Genomic DNA, 23,176 nt, shown 5'->3' with positions numbered 1-23,176 from the left:
GCTCTGTAGCGATAGTGGGGGCAGCCCAACAGAATTCATTACCTGCTCGGACTGCACTGCTTTCCGAAACCATGTTCACCGACAACGATTATTGATTAGAGGTGAATTCCACGGAATCATCCTTCATTTCCTTGCAACTCTCCTCGGGCAGCCTCTACTCGCCCTCCATCGTCCTCGTGATGTTCCCCAGCGCGGATGCCTGCCAGGCCACACCTACAACCACGCTACCGCACACCACGTCGAACACGAGTGACGCCGAGACCGGACACCGCTGAGATTTTCAAGAGATCTGATGGAGCTGGCACTAAGCGGCCTCAGCTCCTGTTCCTTCTCTACGGATGTGTCCCCCACACATCAGGTATGTGGTACGTATGTTTCATATTCACTATGTCGTGATGGACTTGGTACAGACTGCCGCTCTTCAGTCTCCATTCGTGTGAGCGCCTATCGAACACTAAGGAGCCACGCTCCGAGACCGCGAGCACTTTGTCGTTGTGAATTTCAAAGGCGAATGCTCGATGTCCTTGTTAGGCGAGGCGATCGTCGCCGTTGGCGGCTATGCTGCGAATTCCTTCGGTTGACTCCAAGAGCATCGCTAACTCGCGAAAACGACGTGGCGGTCGCGCCCCCTGATGTGGCGCCATTGTATCTCCTGGTCTCCATGATGTACATCGCAATGAAGAGCGGCATGTTCCCGGTTTCGATTGCGTCCTCGCACTGGCAGAGCGGCTACTTCGCCTCGAGACCGCAAATATTATGTAGGAAGGACCGGACGCCGAGTCATCCTGTGGGGAGATGGGCGGGAACCGGGAATTTGAACTTCGACAGATCCCGGTGTCTTTCAATAGTTAGTCGTTGCGCGGTTCTCAGTGACCCATTCAGGCCGAAACTATTCGTGTTCAGGGAAAGAAATGGCTTCGACGCCCTCGCTGCAAACCGCGGCGTTGGGATCTATGACAACCTATTCGAAGGAGTCAATACGCTGATCAAGGGCTTCGCGGATGCGCGATTATGCGAACCTTGCCATGAGGATAGACCATGTACTTTTGTTGGATCTCGAGGGAGCACTTACACAGCGTTATTCCGCATCGGTGCATCACTCATGGTGAGACTGACAGAATATTGGCAGGGGTGGCCTGGCGAAACGGCCAGGAGTGAGACTTTCTGCAGAAGTGGAGGGAGAGAGGATGAGGCTCTGAGTTGCCTGGTGGCGGCATCAGCAGGAGTGAAGTTGAAGGCATAGCATGTCTACGGTGATTCAGATCTGGTCGGAGAACTTCCCTGATATAATCAGTGCTCTTACTACGCTACCCTAACAGCTGGACCGCTATCCCTGTGAGGGAATCAAGCAGTAACTTATAGTGTTTAAAACTCTAACGCCCAGGTTTCCGCTGGATCGCTCGCACCGTTGCAGGTCACAGGTCCATCGAGCTTGGTGGCAGCAGCTAGACTAGGTGACTTGGAAAGTAAGAGTCCCTGCATGTGCTTCGCATTCCTCGTCGTCGAGCTTTGTCGCCCTCACACAGGTGTGAATTGTCAAGAGCCTGAGCTATAAATAAGTCCCACGACGAGACCCATGGAAGGCAGCCACGATCACTAAGATGCACCACACGGTAGTTCGCGTCGCCATGATCATATGTCGCAGCATGATCGGAGCACCCGATGGTAGGAACTTTCAGACGAGGGTCTTCTGCTGGCCAGGTCTGTGGGCAACTCCAACTCTAAACAAACTAAACAAACGAAGACCACACCACAGCTGCCTTCGTCTTCTCTGGCGTGCCGTCAGCCGTCCGCGCGGACCTTGGCGGCCTCGCTGGCAAGGCAAGGGGTCTACCCTTGTCGATTTCGGGGACGCCATTGAGTTGGTGGCCGGTGGGATCGCAGCCTGCCACCAACCGGCTTAGACAAGTGCATGTTAGATCCCTGTCGGGATGTGCCGCGATGCGGTAGCCGCGCCGGTCTAGATCAAGAAACAGCCGGAGGGCGGGGAGAATACTCTCGCAGCGATGCAACCACGCTACCAGAGCACGCATGAAACACCCCTGAGGCATAACAAGGCCGCGGCCAACCCACGAGGCTGAGCTGCGAACTGATTTCTCAAGCGACCAAGACTTAACCAGAGGTGTTCAAAGGCGGGCAGGTATTCACCGAGGTGCTCACCGGTCTGCTGGGGTAAGCCAGCATAGTCTTCCAAGCCCATGCCTGACAGCCACATCAAATGGCGTCATGGGCAGTCGATGTTAGATGCGGCCCAACTGTACCTTCTTCTCTGTATCGCAGTACGTTGGGTGATCATCTCTTCGACACCGTCGCTGTCGTGTGCAGTGCAGCTCATATGGCCATATCGAATTGCGACCGTAGCCACGATCATTGTGGGATTTGGTTCGTGCTACGTCTTGGCGGACAGTGCGGTGAGCCGGACAGCGCGGTGAGTCAGACCTGAGCACCGCGGCGGGAAAACAAGACAGGGTCCCTTGGGTCTTGACAAAAATGCGTCAGAATGAGGCTCAACTGGCTGGAGGACACTGCCTCTGCTTGTAAGCTTAGCAAGACCAGGATTAGTGATTAGTGGTAAGGATAGCGCATACATCCCGCGGCTGGGCTGTGGGACCCGCCAGCCCAATCTCCCCGGATGCCGGGGTCAACACACCCGGCAGTCTGCTACAAAGAAGCTAATTAGAATCTTCGTTATTTTCATTGAACACTCCGGAATGAAAGATCTTGCGTGATACCGCACCTAACCTGGAACAAGGCTCGGCCGGATTCGGGGTGTTTCCACCACAGCCCTGTGGGGACACTCTAAAAGTGATAGGTCCACTCGCAAATATGAACACTCCTTATCGAGCATTTCGTTGATAGACCGATTGTCTGATTCTGTCATACACCACTGCCTGAGGGCAATGCTATGTCGATCACCTTGCCAGCCCTCCATCCTGGAAGGTAAGCCGAGCGTGTCGCAGCCTCTATGTGTGTTAAACGATGCCTAGCCGTTCAGACATAGGTAGCGGTGCACCATGAGCAGCAAGGAAAAGTGTATGAAGAGTTAGTGCATCGAGCGAATCAGAGGGTCCCATTGCACAGAAAGAAACATTCCTTGACAGTGCATTACAATGCTAGGCCGGGGTTAACTGACCCGGGATGTGCGCAACACTACTGCGCCTGCTCCTCTGGTTTCGTCCAGCCGGCCTGGTCCTGCCTGCTGGGTTCCCGTTGACATGCCTGGGCGGCCACTACGCTGTCCCTACATCTTCCTGGCAGGTCTCATCGAGAACAGTGTATATCCTAGTCGGGACTGGGAGTGCGGCTCTGTCCTCCAATCAAAGTTGCCTACTCCTTCATAAAAGGCATCTCCTTTTCATTAAATTTTACAACCTCATGAGCTTCTTCTTCTCCAGCTTCATCCTACTCCGACAACCTCGGGCATCCTCTCTTCTGCAACCTTTGTTTAGCTAGGCTCCCGGGATAGCCGCCCACTTTAGCTCGAGTGACCCTCCAGTTTTGTTCTCAGATCCTCAGATTTCCTTCCTGGTCCCCATTCCGCCCTGTCGAATCCAGGGCACATCCACCCGCTCCCGAGGCTCAGTTTTAGTGCCACACCATAAAACAGTCCGGCTTGTCCAGCAGCAGGCAAAGGCCGTAAGAGCACAGCTCAAGATATCATTTACATCTGTATGCGATCTGACCATTATCAGTCCCCACGAAACCGCAGACTGCTAGCCGGTATTATCTTCCATAAACGACATCCTGCTACAGCATTTGAAATCGCCTCTCCTCCGACCGATCTCAGCCTAGAGGAAGCTCACCTCATTACGATACCGGGCAATATCTGCTCAGAGATCCACGCCATACTGTCATTTCCTTGACCAGTCCGTGCAACGCAAGATCCCGACAACAAGATGACCACCCTCACGCGTCCCACTATCTCTCCGGGCCCGAATACCCAGAGCGTTGCTAATCCAGCGCCAACGCCTACTAGGATATTTGTTGCTTGTATCCCATGCGTAAGTCACCCGATGATGTGATTCTCTCCAGTTCACCAGGGCATGTTCCAGATTTTACCCTAATATCTGATGGCTAACTGTGGCCGTACAGGAGGGCAAAAGTGTCAGGTCCGATAGACAAAGACCTCGCGGCTGTAACGTCGATAGCGCATCGGAATGCTTTCTCATTAGCAGTCCTGCTCGTGGCCTACGTCCTCGAAACACTGGTGAACCTGAACCCGTCGTCACAGACTACAACACCTTTCGAATGGAAACATGGCAGACGACACCATCTTCACCATCATTATCGACTCCCGCGGCATTATGTTATGATGGCAGCAACACTCACAGTGACATACCCATTGTACCTGCCAAGAGATCTCAGATATTCAACGCGTCTACCATGATTATCGGCGAGGGTCCTGTCTCAACAACCGAGGCGAGCTGTGGCATGATGGACGAGGTAAAGCAGGTGTTTCCCCTACAGGGCAGCATGAATGGCGCCATGTCCACCTCTGCCTCACCACAAGCGGCAAGCATGCAGTCCGACGCCTGTTGGGTCTATCATGATACAGCGAGCTCAGCCCTTGACCCCACCCAGATCCCGTTATTGACTGCGCAGCCTCTTATTCTGGGGACGTCGTACCGTGACCAATATATCGACGCAATCTACGATTTCTTCTACCCTAAACACCGTGTCGCCCCCCCGAAGGAATGGTTGCATCACGCAGACAAGACGAGCCTATTACCGTTGATGACGGCCATCTGTTGGGCCGGGTCGCGGTATGTCGGGCCGTCCCCTCTCAACCTGCACCTCAGATGTGTAGCCGAGCACAAGCTCGACACATATACGCTCGTCAAGGACGGGTTCTTTGTTCAAGCGATGATCATTGTGGCTATCTGCCTTCACAAGGAAGGCCAGTGCCACAAGGCAGACAGGATTCGCAATGAGGCGGAGTGCCTCGGGCTTAAAATTGGCATGTACGCTGGGCACTATTCCATTGACCACGGCCTTGTGAGTCCGCAGCTCGAGGAGTCACGGCAAAAGACGTGGGAGGCGCTCGGGACCTGGCCGCCGGGTGAAGGGGCCGATAAGCCAGTATACGACATTTACCAGAGGGGCGCTGTTCATACGACGGGCGATCAGGTCGTCAACAATGCGCGTGAGTGAGTCGGAGCTTGGGAAAACTTCTAAATCAGTAGTAAGACTAACGGAAAGGTGTTCATAGTATAATGATCCATTATCGTTATCTAGTTGCAGCTGAGGGGCGCTAGTGTTGTTGGGAAAGAGCTGTGCGTCTCTGCACCCGAGACAATGACGGTGATGAGGTTGCTTGATCTGCGATAGACCAAAAGACGGCCTTTCACGTCGAGAATGTGATAAGTCCATCTTTGTAATAGATGAGACGCCAGGTTTTCGAAGTGTGTAACTTTGTCGTATCGAATACAAAAATGTGTTCAAGGTTTTGACCTTCGTGGTTTTATGGAAGGTATTCAAGTATTTGTGCTCATGCTACGCCGGCCATCCATTTCCGAGGACATTTCAAATCCGAGCCCAGGTTTATCGTGCTTCGATCGCTCGGGGATCAGGAACCTTGATACAGTGACGGGAGTGCGAAACAGGGTATATCAGCTGTCCATCCGGTTGGCGCCTCTTGCCACCTCAAGTATTCCAAGGCCCCTACCGCCGTGGCACGGCTGACTCCTCATTTGGCATGTATGCGTTCTCAAGCATGTTTGTCCAGTTGCCGCTGGTGCCTGTGTGGCTATGCTTCAAGTGCTGTCGGAAATGGTCGGGTCGGAAAAACTTCTTGCTCGAGGTGCACTTGCGAAACTTGTGCGCCTCCTGCGGGTGTCGCAGGCGGGCTTCCCTATCTTGCTTGGATACCTGCCGGGCGTATCCGGCAGAGCCGCTGTGCGTGTGCAGACATCCGCCTCGCTGGGCCGGCTCGTGCTCTCGTGAAAGGCGTGGTCATAGCCGTGTTCGAGCAGCGCCGAATATGACAAGCTGTGGCACCTCACGTGAACGCTGTTCTGGTGGCGTTTAGCCTCGTTCTTGCTCTTGAAGCGGTTACCGCAGAACGAGCATTCTTCTCAGCTTCGTGGGCCTTAGACGACGTTAGTCCTTGTCCAGTAAGCACAAGCGAGGGTGTGGGCCATGGAACGTACTGAATCTCGTCTGCAGTCTCAAAGTTCTTTGGCTTCTTGGGACAACACTCGCACGAGAAGTAGTCACCTTGAAGTTTAGAGGCATTGCCCTTTGCAGTATCAGGCCCTTTCCGAGGTGATACGGCTGCCCTTCTTTCAGACTCACTCAATTGCTGTTGGTGCGACAGCGGTGCAAGTTCGACCGCAGGGACGGGCCGAGTGTGGAAGCCGTGTCAAAAGGCGAGTGGCAGACATTGACAGGTGAAAGGCCAGACGAAGTAGACCAGTGCCCAGGTGAAAGTGACCCACTCTCAGATTGGGGCTTGAGGTTGTAAGGGCGACAACGATTGTGGGCGAGCCGGTGCTCTGGTGAGGGCAATGAGCTCCGTGCTGGGGTTGCCGGGATAGGTCTGGGAGTCTAAAATGCTAATTGCGGCCGCTAGACGAGGGTGCCAATGCAAGTTGGCAGGAGAAAGCGGCCAACGAGGCACGAGAACATGCGGTAAGTGGGCGGAGCCGCCGTGGGCGTGGATCCGGAAGGGTTCGACGCTTCGGGCTCCAAGCAGAAGGCGGATCGAGGGACGTCTGCGATAGCAGGATGGCAGTGGTGTGCGCTGGCCCCTGGAGGATATTGACAACCATGGCGTCGTCCGACAGGGCTCTGCCACGACCAGGGGTACGGGCTTGGCTGGCTTTTGGCTTGCTTGGCTTGCCGCCAACGTCAAGAAAAAGGCGCAAGAGTAAAAGACACTGCATTGACGTTTCTGCAATGGAGCCGCACGTTGTTGTAGACATATGCAAAGAACGAGGACCGGGGCTGTCGGTAGCGCGTGGCCATGCAACGGTGGTGGGCTACGGTCATGCATGTCTTTGACTTAATAGATTTTGGCGGCGGAGACCTCTGCCGGCGAGGCTGCGAGGGTTCCTCCGGAAGGCTGACGGCACATTTGGAGACGAATTGCGGTGGGCAAGTGGCCTTTGTCTACAGAGTAGGGAAACAGACACAATCGCGGCCAGCTGGCTGGGACCTTGGTGTAAAAAGTCCCAATGTCGTGTGCTCCGGTCATGCGGAGACTTGCCGCAAAGACCTCGATAGCCGCCGACAAGAAACATCTCCAGCTTCGCATTGGTTGATGGCCCTTAGCAGAGCCTCAGCTCGCTCTCACTTCTGGCGAAACCCTCACCCCGGCTCAGTTGACTATGTTTTGCTTCCTTTATCCAACAGCAGGCCAAGAGCTGAATACCAAAGCCTTTCGTCTCCCTCTGATGCAAGACCCAGGACTGCGTAATTCAGCATAACGACACGCTTAATCTGCTCATTCATTGCGCTGACCACATCCTCACCATTCGCCCCATAATCCTCCTCCAATTCATCGAATCTCCGCGCCCCGACCTTCTGCATACATCGCCCTTGACATCATTGAAGGTATTTAGACCCTTATGTCGCCAGGGACGCGCCCGTCCGACCTACGTCAGTCGCGGGTGCACAGCCCGCCCCGAAATTCACAGGACTGGGCGGAAGGCCGCCGGACCGGAAGTGCTGCACAGGATCTCTATATGCTGGCGAAGGCCCACCTCGGACGTGCAGACACTGAGTTAAGAACATCAATCCACGCACATTGGTTCTCTTTTATGCTATTATATGCGCTATTCCTACAGTGGCGGCAGCCTAATAGACTTCTTTTCCTGATTCGGCGGCGCTTCTCTCATCCTCTCGCCCACAGGAGAGTTCACACAAACATGGCAAACTCGGCCTTGATTCCCTCACACACCCCCTCCACCAGCTTCTGCTGGTCCTGCGGCGTCCTCGTGACATTCCCCAGCGCGCCAGCCTGCCAGACCACACTGATGACCAGGTTCCCTCTCTTGACGCTGACCACGTCAAACACGAGCGGCGACGAGGTCCGATTCCGCGACTGCGCAAAGATGATCCATTCCACCGCCACCGCCGCAGCAGCAGCAGGTGGAGGAGCAGGCGAGAAAGCAAGCAGGTTGCTGACCTCGTACGAGCCGTCCCTCTTCTGACCCATCTTCTTGGCCATCCACCTGGGCACACTGAGCGCGTAGCGCAGCAAGCCGACTGGCTGGTCCTCGGGGGTCGTGGCGCTGAGGGCGAGCTTCTGGGTGGTTGCGGCCGCGGCGGCCTATTCTTCTTTTGTCAGGGGCCCGTCTTTTTGCTTTAGTTGTTGTTGTTGTTGTTGCCCGACGCGACGCGGGTGGTAGTCGAAGCACCCATTGACGTACAGCCCCGTTTTTGTGTTAGGGATGCCGAGCGTGGGACGCATGTTGATGGCCGAATGGGACACGAACCACGTGATGGCGGTGGCCGACGAGACCGTGCCACCGCCGCCGCCCTCCTTGTCGTTGTTGCTATTGCCTTTGGCCGTGGCAGAGGACAGTGTGTGGCCTGGCAGGGCGTCGCTGAGCGCATGCACAATGATCTGATGAAGCACGCCCGTGAGATTGGCGCCGCGCCTGCGGGACGTCCGAAGCGCTGCCTCGACCTGGGCGGCAGGAATGCCGATAATGCGTAGCTGTGTCGGGTTGGCCTTGTGGTCGTCAAACATCGGGGGACCAGTCCAAGTCCCTGGCTCAAGAAGACTTGTCGACGCCCGCACCCCAAGCAGGATGGCGAGCCACTTGGGCAGCAGCACGGCAAAGAGCGGTCCGAACAAGTAGCCCCAAGATATCGGCAGACGCTTGGGCGTGTCGAACGGCTCGTCCAGGGTCGTCGTGGGCGGGATCGTGACTGTCGTTGTGGATGATGAATCTGCGTTGGCGGACGCATCGCAGAGGCCCTCGAGAAGGTGCTGGTGGAAGATGAGCCCGTTCATGCCGTCGCCAAGCATGTGGGAAAACGCAAATGCAATGAAGAGACGAGTTGTCTGTCCAGTCCCCCGGCCCAAAGGCAAGACGGTCATGCTCCATGGGGGCCGCTCGGCAGCATGGGCATGGTCGACCAGAGAGGGCAGCAGTCTCTCGATCCTGGTCGTCTCGTCTTCGGCTTTTCCCTGTTTGTCCTCGGACGCAATGAATATGCGTTCTTTGAGATTGACACTGGGCACATGCTCGTAGTATGCCTTGTCCGTGTGCTTGTCCTTGAACACCACGGTGAGAAAAGGATGCCTCTCGACTACTTGCCGGACGGCTACGTAGTACTACAGATCGCCAGCAGTGGCGGTGCCATGGCAAGAAAACGTGTGGATGGCGCCCACAACGAACTTGCATTCTGCTCAGAATGGAGTACTGGCTGAGGCTCACATAGACCAGCGTTCATGCGTCGAAAATGAAGCTCGATAAAACCAACGAACATTTGTTACCTGTACTACCTGTCGCTACGCAGGCGATATACCCCTGCCATACAGGGAGCGGCACAGCATGCCAAGATCGCAAGCTCACCGCTCGCTGCTGATAAGGCACACCAGCGGTGGGGCGTAGCCACATTTATCTGACGCCCAACCCCGCCACCCCTCTCAAAAGGCAGCAATCGTCCTTCGCAGACATTTGGTGCTTGTGTAGTACTTCTGGCCGCCAGTGCCCTTATCACAACCAGCCAGCGCGAACCAGCGACTCTGCTCTGCGCCGCGCACCAAACGATACGTGGACATGGGTCGACCTATGAACACCGCCAGAGACGGGAAAGTCGTCGAGACCACGAACCCGCAAGAGCTCGACAATCAAAACTACTCAGTTGGCTGGATCTGCGCGTTCAAGACCGAGTATGTTGCAGCGCAACAATTCCTCGATGAAGAACATAGAGGGCGGCCTCTGTATATGCCAGAGCATGACAAGAACGAATACACGCTGGGTCGGATGGAACGACACAACGTCGTCATCGCAACGTCACGGGACGGTCAGTATGGCGCAACTTCGGCTCACAGTGTGGCCCACGGCATGCGGCAGAGCTTTCCCAACTTGCTCTGGATCCTCGTGGTCGGTATTGCTGGTGGTGCGCCTAGCGACAAACACGACATCAGGCTGGGTGATGTAATTGTGTCCGATCCTCAGGACGGCCGCGGCGTGTTGCAGTACGACTACGGGAAGGCAGTTCAAGACCACGTCTTCCACCATACAGGATCCCTGGAACCACCGAAAAGGCTGCTCGATGTCGTGTACCATGTCAAAGCGCTGTATGAAGCTGACGGCAATCCGATCTCAAAAGCCATTGAATTAATTATCAACAAGAGGCAGTGGCTCAGTGGGGAATACTCCCAACCGTCCTCCAACACAGATTGCCTGTACGAATCCGAGCACATACACCCGCCGGGAGGCGGTGCATCATATGAGTATGTCCTCAGCAATGAGGCTTTGGCGCTGCGCAAGCGACAAGCTCGAGGTGATGATGACGACAATCCGGCAATCCACTACGGGTTGATAGCATCTGGCGACCAGCTTGTAAAGGATGCTGTCCTGCGTGATTGGCTCTCGCAGGAACAGAACATTCTATGCTTCGATATGGGACTAGGTACAGATATTCCCTACCTCGTTATCCGAGGGATCTGTGACTATTCAGACATACACAGGAACGATCAGTGGCAGTGCTACGCAGCAATGACAGCCGCGGCTTATGCAAAAGTCCTTCTTCGGCGGGTGATCCCTGTGAAAGTCGAGACCGAAGAAGGCTAGCAGAATGTCTGGCTGGTGGAACGTACACGGGCCGCTCCTGTATTATAAGGAAGGACTTGCAGGAGAGGGGGAGGACAGCCCTCAAGTCCTCCCTCGAGCTCCACTGTATCCTCGCATCTTCCGTGATTGAACATCCTTAGCAAGATAATAAAGCGAGCTTGTGACTGTACATTCACTTCAACCTCCCGCACATATAGAATCAAAACCTTGCGAACGCTATTTGTAGCCTGAGCCTTTAGTTATACTATAACAAAATGCAAACACGCTGAGATGTCTCAGTAACCGAGTGATGTCGCAGCCAATGGAGTCTAGCCACCCGAGCGAGGGAAGTTGGTTGCGAATCCCAGTTAGGTGGAAGTTGCGCGGCATGGTCCAACTTCGACGCTCCTAAAAGAGATGGCGCCAATGCCGGGTCCGAGGGGCGCTGTAGGGATCGGCGTGCCTACATTTGGAGAGCAGTACAACCTCCTGTATCATCCTCACCTACTCTATCGGAAGCCCGGTCAAGCATCTTTCGTACTTGCAAAGTCTAGTAGCGTCATCCGGTCGGAGAAGACGTATACGGTTTGCAGTATTCGTAGGTTCAGAGAAGTACGGCATGTCCACCGCAGTTGGAACAGATAGCTTTGCCGTTTGCAGAGCTGCCTAGCAAGGGCCTGGCGGTGAAGGTTATGATGTAGTAGAATCTAGTCATGAAAGTATTTAAGGATAAGAACGAGGCTTTTTGCAGGAAGCCGGTACATCATAGCGAACCCATCACGAAGTAGGGAGCATATGATGGGTCAGAGGCGAGGGAATTTGAAGGCTGCGATGGGACCGCAGATTCGTACTGGGGGAGGAGCACGACATTATCAACGCTTGTTTCGGAGGCAGCGGTACCCTTGTGAATTGTTTATCCTGGAAACTTGTCCAACAGTAGTCGGGCAGCTAGTGGATGCACAAACGCGCCATGTCGGCGGAGTAGAGCAGCGTTATGATCCAGAAGTGTAGACCGAATAGTGTGACATAGTTTGGCGTAAGAGTCCAGCTCTACCAATGCCGAATATGGCGAACCTAGAGTTTATAACCGTACACGGCATACAGCTTGGCACAACGGCAATATTGTCCAGTCATCAAGACCGAGGCCTATTCGGATGATCTACTGTCTATACACGATGCGGACTAGGATCAGAAAGATCGCGATGGACGTCATGATCGTGACGTACATGGCGACGGAATCGTGAGCTCCGATTTCACCGCGGACATTAGAAGCGTTTTTGGCGACTGTGGGAGATATGAAGGTTAGCGGCGCCGGACACGCAGAGAAGTAGCAGACTTCTTGGTGGGAGGGCTCCGGTAGCAGACTTACAACGCGCTTGATACTCCTTTAAAATAGTAGCATAGTCCCTCGGCTTATACGGCAGGAACACATCTCTCAGTATTGATTTCTTTCTTCGCACCTTGAGGCCCAAGTCGTTCATCAAGAGGTCCACGTACGAGAGCGAGTCAAAGGTCATATCCGGTACAAGAGGCCCATAGCCGCACGGATGGCGCCACTTCTCGAATTGAGTGTGCCGTATGATCTCATCCACGACAGCCCTCTTGTCAGCCGGCGGGCTGCGGTCAAGATTGCCGTCGAAGAACGCGGTTATCCATAAACCCTGGAGATGAGCGGTGAGGGCGGTCGATGTGGTCGAAATTCCGCCTGCGAAGGCAATGTTTCGGGAGCTGGTGGCTTGGGAAGGGACGATGAAGCGGTAATATCGGCGTGGTTCGCTGTCGACTTTTCCCGAAGCCAAGTTTTGCTTAGTCGTGGTATCTTCGAGTTGCTTGACCGGCTGAGCCTTGAGAATGGGGAGCTTGGCAAAAAGCTTCTTGTCCGCTTTTCGAATCAACGCATCCCTTTCCTCACCGCTGAGTGCTAGCCCAGTGTCGAAATCCTTGAACGCCATGGAAGAAGAGTCCTCCTTCACCCATCCCGTCGCGCACACGACAACGTCCACGCCATCTAACCTCTTGCCATCCTTGAGCTCGACCACACGTCTTCCCAGACTCTCAACCTCGGCCAGATGAACTCTGATTGTCCCCTGCCTGACCAGACCCAGAAAGTCTTTGTCGTAATTCCATACTCCTAATGCACTGTTTGCCCAGAGCGTACCATACCAGGGCTTCAGCTTTTTGGTCTCCGGGTGGTTGTCATATCCGACCGTACGCATAATATCCGCCCCAACGGCCCAGAAGAACAGCCGGACAAAGATATTTCCGAGCCACGTAGCCTGCAAGAACCTCCGCACTACGCCATATCCAGCCTCATCACCCCATGCGCAGGGGCTAAACCACGTCAGAAACCTCACAAGAACCAAGTCCTCGACTTTGAGCTTGAAGGGTGTGGCGTAGGCGTTTGCCATCCAGACTGGGCCGTTTCCGCTGGGCCGGATGAGCAGGTCGACACCTTCCGTGCAGGTTGAGCTGGTGGCGAACTTGTATGCTACGTCGAATGCCGACTTCCCGCCACCGATCACGACCGCACGGGAGGCAGTGGAGGTGATGTGGGATTTGTCGCAGAAGTCGCGCGCGTGGAAGATTGGTGAGCTGAATTCTGCCGCGCCGGTGAAGGAGGGCTTGTTGGGCTGCGAAGTCAAGCCGGTGGCGATGATGAGCTTATGTGCTGTTATGGTGGATGTTTCCGTCGATGCTTCCTTAGTGGTGATAGTCCAGCCTCCAGAGGTCATTGCCTTGGCCGAAATGACCTCCGTCTCGAACCGCACGCGCTCAAGTACGCCGAAATGCTTCGCATAGTCTTCGCAGTACTCATGCATGACTTTTCCGGGGATGTGCTCGCCCTCTTTGAGGCTGTACTTGGTACCGTCCATGGGGAAGTCAGGGTATTCTAGCGACCCGAAGAGATTGTTTGTCTTCAGGCTTGGATAGAGCCGATTGTGCGACCAGGTTCCGCCGCAGGTTGCTTCAGCTTCGATAACGAGAAGCTTTTTTTCTGGGTGCAGCGCCAGATGTGTCTTTGCAGCGGCGAGACCGTAGAATCCTAAAGATCAACGCATCAGTGCGCGCCTTTCTTGTGTGCGAGGTGAGGGTTGCGTGATGCTACGTGTTACCTGCGCCGACGACAACAAGGTCGTATTCTTCATTCACGTCGTTACCCATGTTGACCAGATGCAGGTGATTGTGCTTGACGCTCGAAGCTGGAGACGAACCAGGTTTCCGAAAACACGTTGGGGTTTCAAAGTGGCACGCGATGAACGACGTCCTGATACGTTTTGGCAGGTCGGTGTGGTCATCTTGTACGCTAGATCTCGGTGCGGAAGCGACAGGACAACTGTTTGTTTGCTAGTTATCATGGCTTCTCAGGAGGAGCAAACATTCCGGCAGCTGCTGGCCGGAGGCTTGTACCTGGAGGGGGCCAGATTGCAAACAAATCGTAGCTGGGTTTGAACAAGGACCAGCCAAGGCCGTCTGGATCAACTTATGCGATTGTGTGGCAGACCAACACGCAAGACTGCAGTGCGAGAACTGTTTGGGCAGGTGCCTCGCCAGTCACACTTGACGGCCTTTTCTAGTTGCCCTGATGCAAGCACGTCGGGATACTTAACCTGAGTTCACTCCGGTGAAGCAACCGATCACCACAACACTCCATCTTGCTGCCTCCTTGTCATCTCGTGGGGCAGGCGACCGCAACGCGGCATGCCGTCCACAGCAAATAGACCATTGAGGAGAGCTCAAGAACAGCTAACGACGATTGGGTCCACTATCCTGAGGCGCCGTGCAGTAGGCGGCAACTTGATCGGTGCAACTGTTATGCGCTCTGCCGGTGATGCGCGCCGAACCTGGTTGAGCATCGCCGTTCCTTGTGGTGACAGCGACTGTAACAGGCCACGATGGCGCTCGAGGATCTGATCCCACTGCTGTAAAGCCCCACTCATTCCGAAACCGCCCAGCGAAGGGAGGGCTGGGGATGGGTGACAGAGCCGGTTGGACACACTTTTACCTAGAGCAATGGCCGCCAAGGCAGACGGGGCTGACGGTCTGCAGGCTTCAGCCCCTCGTGGTGGAAGATTCTGTGCTGCGTGCGCAGGTAGTGCTGCACAACGGTTTCTGATGTGATGCAGTTTCAAAGTACATTTGACAACATAGCAGTCTCGAGGACGCGAGCGGCGGGCGACTGTGCGCATCGGTCGCGCTAATGGCAACGAACGCGAGCCAGAGAAAAGAGGGATAGGAAGAAATAAATGACGTTGCAATGTCTCCGTGAGGCGCAAGCAGCACCAAGTCACGCCGACAGATTGCCGTCGTCAGCTCGTAGAACACCACATGATAGTTTACCCCGCACTCTTCACAGGATATGGCTCGCAACTAGTCCCACAAAAACGACAATGAAAGGTGGGGCATCATGTCAAGGAGTCCTTTGTTACTAAGTCTCTTATTACGGTAGGATTGTGGGACTTAGACTCGAAAGGCTGTAGGGTACTCCCTTTAACCCTCCTCCAATTAATGAAAGCTTGATAAATATATAGAAATGAAGTCTGATGGGTGTACGCTATATCTTCTTGAGGGAAGGATAGGTGACTAATCGCTCCGGAGGCCCCACACGGGAGCCACTGAAATCTGTGTTGATTGTGCCAAGAACCCCTTGCTTGCTGCGCCTGCCAAGGACAGTCACTCCCTGCAGTACTGCCAGCAAAAGGTGTTTCTATCGGCACTCGGATATCTTGCATTAGAGCCCTTGGGTAAGCAGAACACTGCACCTCGCTTTCTTTATTATTAAGACTGTCACGACGAGCAAAGCATGGCATTGCCGTACTGATTGTAGAATTGTCAATCCATATGATGAAAGGCTCGAAGGATACGCTTGCTGCTTCTCGGTATGGCATCGCACCTTCCAAAAGGCCGCCACGAGCTCCGTGACGCATCAGCAGTTTCGCAACGTTATCGTGGCGGCATGCCACTGCAAGATGCAATGAAGACCACCAGGTCGTCTGTGGAGCTACCGAAAGGAAACTGAAGGCATCGTCAGGGCTGCCCGACCGGCGTAGGAGTCAGACCAAACCACGGATCCAGGTTTAGGCAAGCAAGTCAGCACGCCCGCAGAGGGCGGCCGTGGTGATGTTGAGCCTTGGTGAGCACCACGGACTTATACGAGCAAGTAAGCTCCAGCTTCTTCCGATATGTGCTGTTCCGGCCCGGTAGTGCATTCTCAGTATGCACGAAGCCACTGCCCATGATGGAGCATTTTGGCCAGCAGCATCAGGTCGGTGTGAGGATATATCGCTGCACCCGGCTTAGCAATTGGTGATGGCACATATATTATATAATGCATTACTTTCCCCTCTATATGGACCAACTAAATGGTGACTTTCCAGCATCCTCACTTTCTGCGAGCATAACTTCCCCGAAACGTCAGAGTTGAGAGCCCAGGAAATCGACACCCCATTCCTCGGGCTTCCGGCGAGCACAACGTCCAGCCAGTCACGACGTCGCAAGGTGCAAGGCGTATCCAACAGTGACACAGGCATTGCCGTCGAAATCGACCAAGGCTACCACTCAGTTGGACTTGTCAAATGTGGTTCTCGGACAAATCGCCACCAGCCTGCACAATGACCACCATCCGCCAGCGATTGACTCCCATGAATGGGTTCCGTCGGCAGAACCTGGCCAGCCTCAACAACAGGCAGAATGGTGTGGCTGCCCCAAAGCGCCATAACAGCATTGCCCATCTCTTCGGTCCTGGCTCTATTCTTGTCTGCTTTCTCTGTGCTATAGTATCGGTTATGAGGATCAACACCATAGGTACACACCTACCATTTCCGACGCTGATAGTGCTTTCCCAATACTTCGTGACGGTAACCAATATCAATAGCCTACATCGTCAACTAAGCGGAAAGCCACCGATCCTGTAGACACCGATTTCTGAAACCGTATACCTTTCCCTATCTCTAAGCGGCACAAGGACAGCAGTGACAGCTCGTACAAGAATCTCTTCATCAAACCTTCTCGCTTCTTGATCACAAAGTCTGCCAGCATCAATGACGCCCACAGCTCCTCACGACTCAGCTGTCCCTGGCCACGCTCTTTGCTCAACCCCAAGCCTCCTGCTGCCCGCATTAACACGGGGATTATCAAGGCTCCCGCTCTCTCGGCGCCCGCTGGACGTTCGCCGACACGAGGCAAGAAGACTGGACTTCTGTCCACCTCACGGCAGCGTACAGGTGATTCCGACAGCTTTATTGACCTACATGCCTTTGTTATCTCGAGCTATGCCAGCCGGAATATGCCAATAGCAGACGACGGGAAATATTGTTCCCGGCCAGCAAAGACAATGGCAGCTTGAATGAAGCTCGAGCAACCGCACAGCCACGCCGTTGCCATACGCAGACACAACGCACGCCGTTGCCCGCGCGGCTGCTGGCGCACATACATGTCTCCGTCCGAACGATGGCTCCTGCAATTGAGGTGCTGTTGCGTATACTTCGCGTGTGGGTATTCTGCTATTGTCGGTCCTGTCTCCTCTGCCTAAAAAGTGAGAGGAGTAAAAGGGTGGTCTCTGATGACGCTGTATGTACCTTTTAGGGCTGGACGCGGTCCTGGATATTCAAAAACTGTCTGCTTTGTTGCGCCATACTTGTGCGGTGTGCTTGCGGAAGGTACAGGAAGGCTCCGGGTCATGGCCCATCCAACAACTCGTGATCGGAGGCCCGGATGAAGCCAGAGGATCGGCTGCGAGTCCCTTCAAATCCATGCACCATCCGCACTGATCCCATAGCATTGGCGGCATTCTGGATACGGACTACTCACCTCGCATAGACCCGAGGTCGCGTCCCGTAGCTTAATTGTCTCATCCTCTGTTGCCGAATCAATGTGGCGGCTATCTAGTCAGAAGTCCGCCGACCGAGCCACTGGATGGGTTCAGGCAAGCGACCCTGGAACCTTGCTCCACATATCAGGCCAGCACTCACGACAGAAAAATGCAGAAAAATGGATCCACAGGACAGCATATCGCGTCGCTCTTACTCGTCCAGGAGCAGAGCCAGCTGGCTCGTGGTGAAAGGCAGAGAACCAACACAACCACGGGTGGGGCAACTCCTTGGCATTGGGTGTTGACAATGTCGGCTGTTCCGACGAAGCGAGATAGGACTAACCAGCTACTTCAAGCAACCACAAGTTCTTAATGACATGCACTCTGTAAGCACTGACCGACCCCTGCCTCTTGGGGCTGCCCAATTTGCGGTTTTGTGGTATGGTACAATACACACCGGTTCTGACGCCGCGGTGTTTACAGCGTAAACTGTCGAGCAAATGTGTGAGTGCCTCTTGAAGGTGTCCACGTCAGTCGGCCTTCATGTACAGTATTTGTGTCACGCCCTGTGGTTGCGCCCGCGTATTGGGCTTATTCGTCAGTCAGCCTTCAGGTCGGGCATTTGGCCTATTTTCCTTATGTCGTAGTGGCCGCAAGCTGCCTTCGTCTTAAGGACGGGCTCCTGTAGGGCCCGCACTGCTCGCAGTCCAAGACGACAACTCCCTGTAGGTTGGCACGAGCACAGTAAATGAAAAAGGCTGCCTCCCATTATCATACAGCGGGGATTTACTCGTATCGACGTGCACCTGCGCCTTCCATCAGCCTGAGATGTTTCACCGCCTCTCTTCAGTGCCGTCACTTCCTTTTTGTCTGCCGAGGACTTGTTTGGTACATAGAAAACGTCCAATCATCACAGTGCTGCCCCCCGCACTGCGCAGGCCCTTGTCCCGTGCTCCGCCACTACCATTCGCCTTGCAGCTTGAATCACAGTGCTGACCCCTGCGATGGCGCTGCCGATCAGCAAACCTACCAGCACTGCGCAGGCCCTTGTCCCGTGCTCCGCCACCACCATTCGCCTTGCTGCCTGATTTACCCTGCCTGCCAGATTCAGGAGCGCGAATCGCACAGAAGAAAGGGCAGTTGGCGGTGATATCCTTGCCAGTCCGGCTGTGCAGGACTGTGAGGCACACTCACGCACGGAACAGTTTTGGTGTAATGAAAGGGGCAAAATAGAGCACGTCAAACATATAAAAACGCTTTCAAGGTCGAGGTAGTCGGTAGTTCTAGCACCTCGTTAGACAACCAGAATTTACTTTCCCATCACCCCAGCTTCCTTCAACAACCCTACCTCAAACGCATAGCCTGCAAAATGCCGAGCACAACATTGACGGCGCGCGAACTTCTTATCGTGCTGCTCGTCCTACTATACAACCTTGCCATCGACTTGGTCGTCGTTTTGATCATTGCCTTGTTCATTGCACTCGACCTTTCTCAGAAAACAACCACTGTGGTGCTTGCATGGCGCACTCTAGTGGACGTGGTGAGTGTTTCGATACCGTTTCTATGGTGTGTGCTGGACACCTCGACAGCCACCCCCCAGGATCGGACTTTTGAGCACCACAGGGCCATGAGCCTCAACGCGTGTTTCGGTTTCATGCACGCCCTCTGCTATTTTGCTGTAGCGGTGGACCAGGGGCACGATTTGCGGGCTTGGTACTATGGGCCATGGTCGATCGGTTTTGCCTTGGTGTTTTTCTGTATCGCGTACACTTGTGTTCGAATTATCCGAGCTGGTATGGGCGCGCGTAAGGCCAGGGTTGGGGAAACCCAGGGGAATAACGAGCTCCCCAACGGAAAGTCATTGGTCTAGATGTGTACTCACAGGGCCTGGCACCACAACCACCAGAAGGCAACCGAAGGGGTTCTGCAAACTTCCAACTCCACATCTCGACAGATCCATCGCCAGCCACGACCCCCGACATAAAGTATCGCCGCGGCCACACCATCCTCGCCATCATACCCACCGCCGCACCTCCTCGTCTCCACTGCCATCTTCGTGTAGGCACCTGTCTCACCAACGCCGACGGCACCGTCTTGGTTACTCGCCTGCTCCATCTGCCCCGGTCTCCAAAAGGAAACCCCACCTCGACGCGTCGCGCTGGGCCACGGCATGGCACATGGCGGCCCGCCGGTTCTGCGAATGCGACCACCATTTCAGTATAAGGCACCCATTGTTATACTTCTAGAGGCGAGCCTAGTTTTCTCATAGTTGCTATATATCATTAAAGGACGTAGCAAGAAGAGTTGCTTGCACCAAATAAGTATGTTGCCAAGTCGTGAAATTGAAAGACTCCCTCGCAACACGGATCTGCAAGTCCAAAAGGACATCAATGCGTTGGCGCTCCATGCCAAAACCGGTGGCCATTGCCGTGGCACCGAACACGCGAATGCCAGACATGGCGCGATTGACGCTGACAGCGGACCGCGTCGATATAGTCTTCGAGTGTCGCTTGACATACACTCCACCGCTCTGACAATTCCGCCTTACACTTGACCCAGTCTGTTTTCTCGTCGTGGAAGAGCCTTCGAATGTACTTATAGTACGACTGAAACTGGGTGCTGGGGCATGACATTGTAGTAGTCCGGCCGGGGGCTTCGGGGAAGATGGTACACGTCAACGACTCCTGCCTGAAGATCAAAAGCACTTTGATGATCCTGCTCGTGTCAGTACTGTTGACGTATAGGCTGGTATATATGAACATACCTGAATCCGCTGTTTGAGACTATTTAATGCAGTAATGCTGTCTGAGCTGCCACGTAGTAGACTCAACGCCTCAGTCCAGTATAGAGCCTTATTCCGTAAGAAGCCATCCGCTATTCCGCCGTCGCCTGCGCTGCCCTGGTCCTGATTTGAAATGACATCCACTAAACTATTGACCGAGCAGACGCAGCAGCACCCGACTGGCGAGAGTGGGTGAAACGTCGGCAGTTTGAATCTCTCGATTGGGAGGCCAGGATCGCGTGGATTGTAGGTATCGCGCCTTAGTATGCTGGAGATAGCCGCAATCGAGCCCTTTAAAATATGGCTGTGGACAGTTGGCTGGCCATGTGGAAAGAGAACGATCTCGTGCGGACTTCATCAAGTAGTTCTTTGCCGGTTGGGAATGGGGATCAGCGGCCTTTTAACGATGCATTTAGAACCTGAATTGACTGGTGAGCTTTGGCAGCTCCATAGCCAGATCGGCATAAAGGATATGGCATGTCTGTTCACAAATACGGAATGTGCTGCCGGTGTTGCTAATCAAGTGGTGTTGTTGCCAGGCATACTTAAAAATACCTGTATGCCAACAATGTCGTCTGTTGTGCGTGGACAGGCACACCTTAGTTGTCATCGTATCATATCCAAAAGGGAAAGAGATAGGGGCTCGGCGATCCCGCCGATATGGGAGCACGACTCGAAGCACCTAACACGGTTTGTGGACTTGTTTGCGCGATTGGGTGGTGATCGTGGCGTTATGGACACAATTGTTACCCCTCCCAAACGTGATGTAACAAGACAGGCGTTCGTGACGCAACTCTCCTCCATAATGCCAAACGGCAGTGGGAGAGCATTCCTCGCCTACTTGACTCTCTACTCAAGCGAGCTCCCCCAGATGCTTTGATTGCTGTGCAGTTGAGCAAGCAGCTTGACGTCGACCCGCGCGGTGGCATTCTGACCAAATGCAAAAATACCGTTGACTACGATCCTTTCATTGTCAAGCTTGAACGGGTCGCCGTTATACATAACCCCTACAGTGGCCGCGTATCCAGTCCCGTGTAAGTCCCTGAGGGTCGAGCAGGTCTGAGGCTGGCAAAGTAGGGCCCGCAACTCCAGTACGGAGCGTCGTATCCGCTTCAATAGACATGTCTTCGAGAGGCTCGCCACGTCCAGAGCCGCTGTAATTGGGGAGCTTTACGTTGTGAACGGGATACATTTCTCGGGTGTATGAGCCAGGACCGACGAATTGAGGCCCGCAAGGGTCAAATTTGGTTTGGTCAATATCATTGGGAGCTGCATGTGGGGATTCGGACTTTCACATAGCTGATTCTATCCCCGAGGCCTTCCGTGAACATGACGATTGAGAAGGCACTGTTTGTACAGCAACACGTCACGGCCTACGCATAATCCGTTAGCTTTCTTTGGGGACATCAAGCGGGTACTGAAATCATGTCTGGGTAAGCAAGCAGTAGGATAATTCATATTTACCGCGCCATATCCGATCTAACTGTCCCAGATGCGATCAATTTTCCTGTTCTCTAGTCACCCGTAGACCTCGACGCATCCTTCGCCGTAACATCATTGACCCAGAAAACATCAAATACAGGCCTTCGTAGAAATACACAGCAGAGAGGCATTGGCCGAAGTCACAAGAATGGGAATGTCCTCATTTCTCCAGTAGAAGGCCATTTCACCACGACCCATGAGCGGCACCCCACTGTTTGATCGACCTGTAATTACGATGTGGTGCAGTTATCAACCACAACTCTGGCCGTACGCATCCAGACTAACGGCCTCAAGCATGCAAGAACCGCTTCAGTATTCTAGTGATCAGACCTCACACTTGTTACCCTAAGTGCGTCTCTCAATGCGCGCAGGAGTCATGAAGGGCCATGCTTTGGCGGGCAAAGTCAGCGCCGAGGATCTAATGCTGGCTTGCAGTCTTGGATGTCATATGACGGTGTTGATGGAGATAGTGAACAATGCGTTGGGTAAGTCCGTAAAGTTCCTGTCTGTCTAAGACTTATTGGACAGAGCTGTTGAACTCTCCAGCTCATTTCTCAAGAATTTCTCTCTCGCCTTTGTGGCCGTGTGTCGCCGTTAAAGGCATCGATTCCGCTGAAGTATTACATCATGCCCCTCAGCCGAAAGGTGATCTACAGCGCAGTTAATTAGACCACGGTTGAGGCCACAGTCCTGCGGAATGCGTAACCGTTGCTGAGTCGTAGCCGCTGCTGAGCCCGCAGCCCTGCAGAATGCGCAAGCCCTGCAGAGTGCGTAGCCGTTGCTGAGACCGCAGCGCCGCGGAATCCGTAGCCGCTGCTAAGTGCGCAACTATATTTGAGAGACGCATCCGAAGTCTCTTGGATAAGCATTGACATGATGAAAAATAATCTCCCCCTCGGTACGAGGCTGCCAACTCTTGCTATTACCCATTATCCCGTATCGAGGACTTCAAGACAACCATCAACGCTTCCACCACTTTGCCTTTCACAACATGCGGCTTTCTCTTCCACAGGAGCTATGGGACATAATCTGTGCCAAGCTACCGCTGCCCTGTCAACTTTCGCTGGCGGCAATGAATCGCCAGTTCCGTAATCGCTTACTACCGGAAATCACCAGGCAAGCCTTGAAGACAAAGCCAGGCCTGCTGATGTGGGCAGTTGGAAAGGGCCACAGAGATCTCACCCATACACTTCTGCAGAGCCAAGCCAACCCCAACTACCGCGTGTGGGTTGACACGCCTATGTACCCTTCCACGGTTTCAGAGCGACAAGCACATGACCCTTCTCAACCTCTTCGAAAGGACAGCTGGACAGCTCTCCACCTCGCCGTGTCCAGTGGCCATCTGGAAATCGTGGGACTACTACTTGACTA

At 54.1% G+C, this 23,176-nt stretch overlaps 6 protein-coding genes across 6 annotated transcripts; 3 read left to right on the top strand and 3 right to left on the bottom strand.

Annotated features, from left to right (window-relative positions):
* Nucleotides 1–3,896: 3,896 nt before the first annotated feature.
* Nucleotides 3,897–7,417, top strand: B0I36DRAFT_356211 (uncharacterized protein; the record flags this gene model as incomplete). The annotated part of the gene is made up of 6 exons (XM_046157560.1): nucleotides 3,897–4,001; nucleotides 4,093–5,143; nucleotides 5,444–5,604; nucleotides 6,317–6,459; nucleotides 6,572–6,630; nucleotides 7,011–7,417. The coding sequence occupies 6 exons, from the start codon at nucleotides 3,897–3,899 to the stop codon at nucleotides 7,415–7,417; spliced, it is 1,926 nt and encodes a 641-aa protein (XP_046004489.1).
* Nucleotides 7,418–7,771: 354 nt separating this feature from the next.
* On the bottom strand, nucleotides 7,772–9,356 carry B0I36DRAFT_389682 (uncharacterized protein; the record flags this gene model as incomplete). The annotated part of the gene is made up of 3 exons (XM_046161352.1): nucleotides 7,772–8,272; nucleotides 8,336–9,286; nucleotides 9,351–9,356. 3 exons carry the CDS (start codon nucleotides 9,354–9,356, stop codon nucleotides 7,859–7,861), a joined length of 1,371 nt encoding a protein of 456 aa, XP_046004488.1. The 3' UTR covers nucleotides 7,772–7,858.
* Nucleotides 9,357–9,625: 269 nt separating this feature from the next.
* On the top strand, nucleotides 9,626–10,984 carry B0I36DRAFT_340530 (nucleoside phosphorylase domain-containing protein). Its single transcript, XM_046155952.1, has one exon. The coding sequence runs from the start codon at nucleotides 9,735–9,737 to the stop codon at nucleotides 10,752–10,754; it is 1,020 nt and encodes a 339-aa protein (XP_046004487.1). The 5' UTR covers nucleotides 9,626–9,734; the 3' UTR covers nucleotides 10,755–10,984.
* A 1,014-nt stretch (nucleotides 10,985–11,998) lies between these two features.
* On the bottom strand, nucleotides 11,999–13,895 carry B0I36DRAFT_256916 (uncharacterized protein; the record flags this gene model as incomplete). Its single annotated transcript, XM_046150984.1, has 2 exons — nucleotides 11,999–13,776; nucleotides 13,847–13,895. The coding sequence occupies 2 exons, from the start codon at nucleotides 13,893–13,895 to the stop codon at nucleotides 11,999–12,001; spliced, it is 1,827 nt and encodes a 608-aa protein (XP_046004486.1).
* Nucleotides 13,896–16,598: 2,703 nt separating this feature from the next.
* On the bottom strand, nucleotides 16,599–17,836 carry B0I36DRAFT_356207 (uncharacterized protein; the record flags this gene model as incomplete). The annotated part of the gene is made up of 2 exons (XM_046157559.1): nucleotides 16,599–16,977; nucleotides 17,757–17,836. The coding sequence occupies 2 exons, from the start codon at nucleotides 17,834–17,836 to the stop codon at nucleotides 16,599–16,601; spliced, it is 459 nt and encodes a 152-aa protein (XP_046004485.1).
* Nucleotides 17,837–18,837: 1,001 nt separating this feature from the next.
* On the top strand, nucleotides 18,838–19,859 carry B0I36DRAFT_340529 (uncharacterized protein). Its single transcript, XM_046155951.1, has one exon. The coding sequence runs from the start codon at nucleotides 19,260–19,262 to the stop codon at nucleotides 19,785–19,787; it is 528 nt and encodes a 175-aa protein (XP_046004484.1). The 5' UTR covers nucleotides 18,838–19,259; the 3' UTR covers nucleotides 19,788–19,859.
* The last annotated feature ends 3,317 nt before the right edge of the window (nucleotides 19,860–23,176 follow it).

The sequence above is a fragment of the Microdochium trichocladiopsis genome (assembly GCF_020744255.1).
Source record: "Microdochium trichocladiopsis strain MPI-CAGE-CH-0230 chromosome Unknown B0I36scaffold_15, whole genome shotgun sequence".
In the NCBI taxonomy this organism is placed as follows: Eukaryota; Fungi; Ascomycota; class Sordariomycetes; order Xylariales; family Microdochiaceae; genus Microdochium; species Microdochium trichocladiopsis.
Note: the sequence above shows the minus strand (reverse complement) of the source record. Positions and strands in the feature narration are given on the sequence as shown.

Bases quoted from the DNA above. Each gene is read 5' to 3' on its own strand.
- B0I36DRAFT_340530 (XM_046155952.1), top strand. From the start codon at position 9,735: ATGGGTCGACCTATGAACACCGCCAGAGACGGGAAAGTCGTCGAGACC.
- B0I36DRAFT_340529 (XM_046155951.1), top strand. From the start codon at position 19,260: ATGGGCCATGGTCGATCGGTTTTGCCTTGGTGTTTTTCTGTATCGCGT.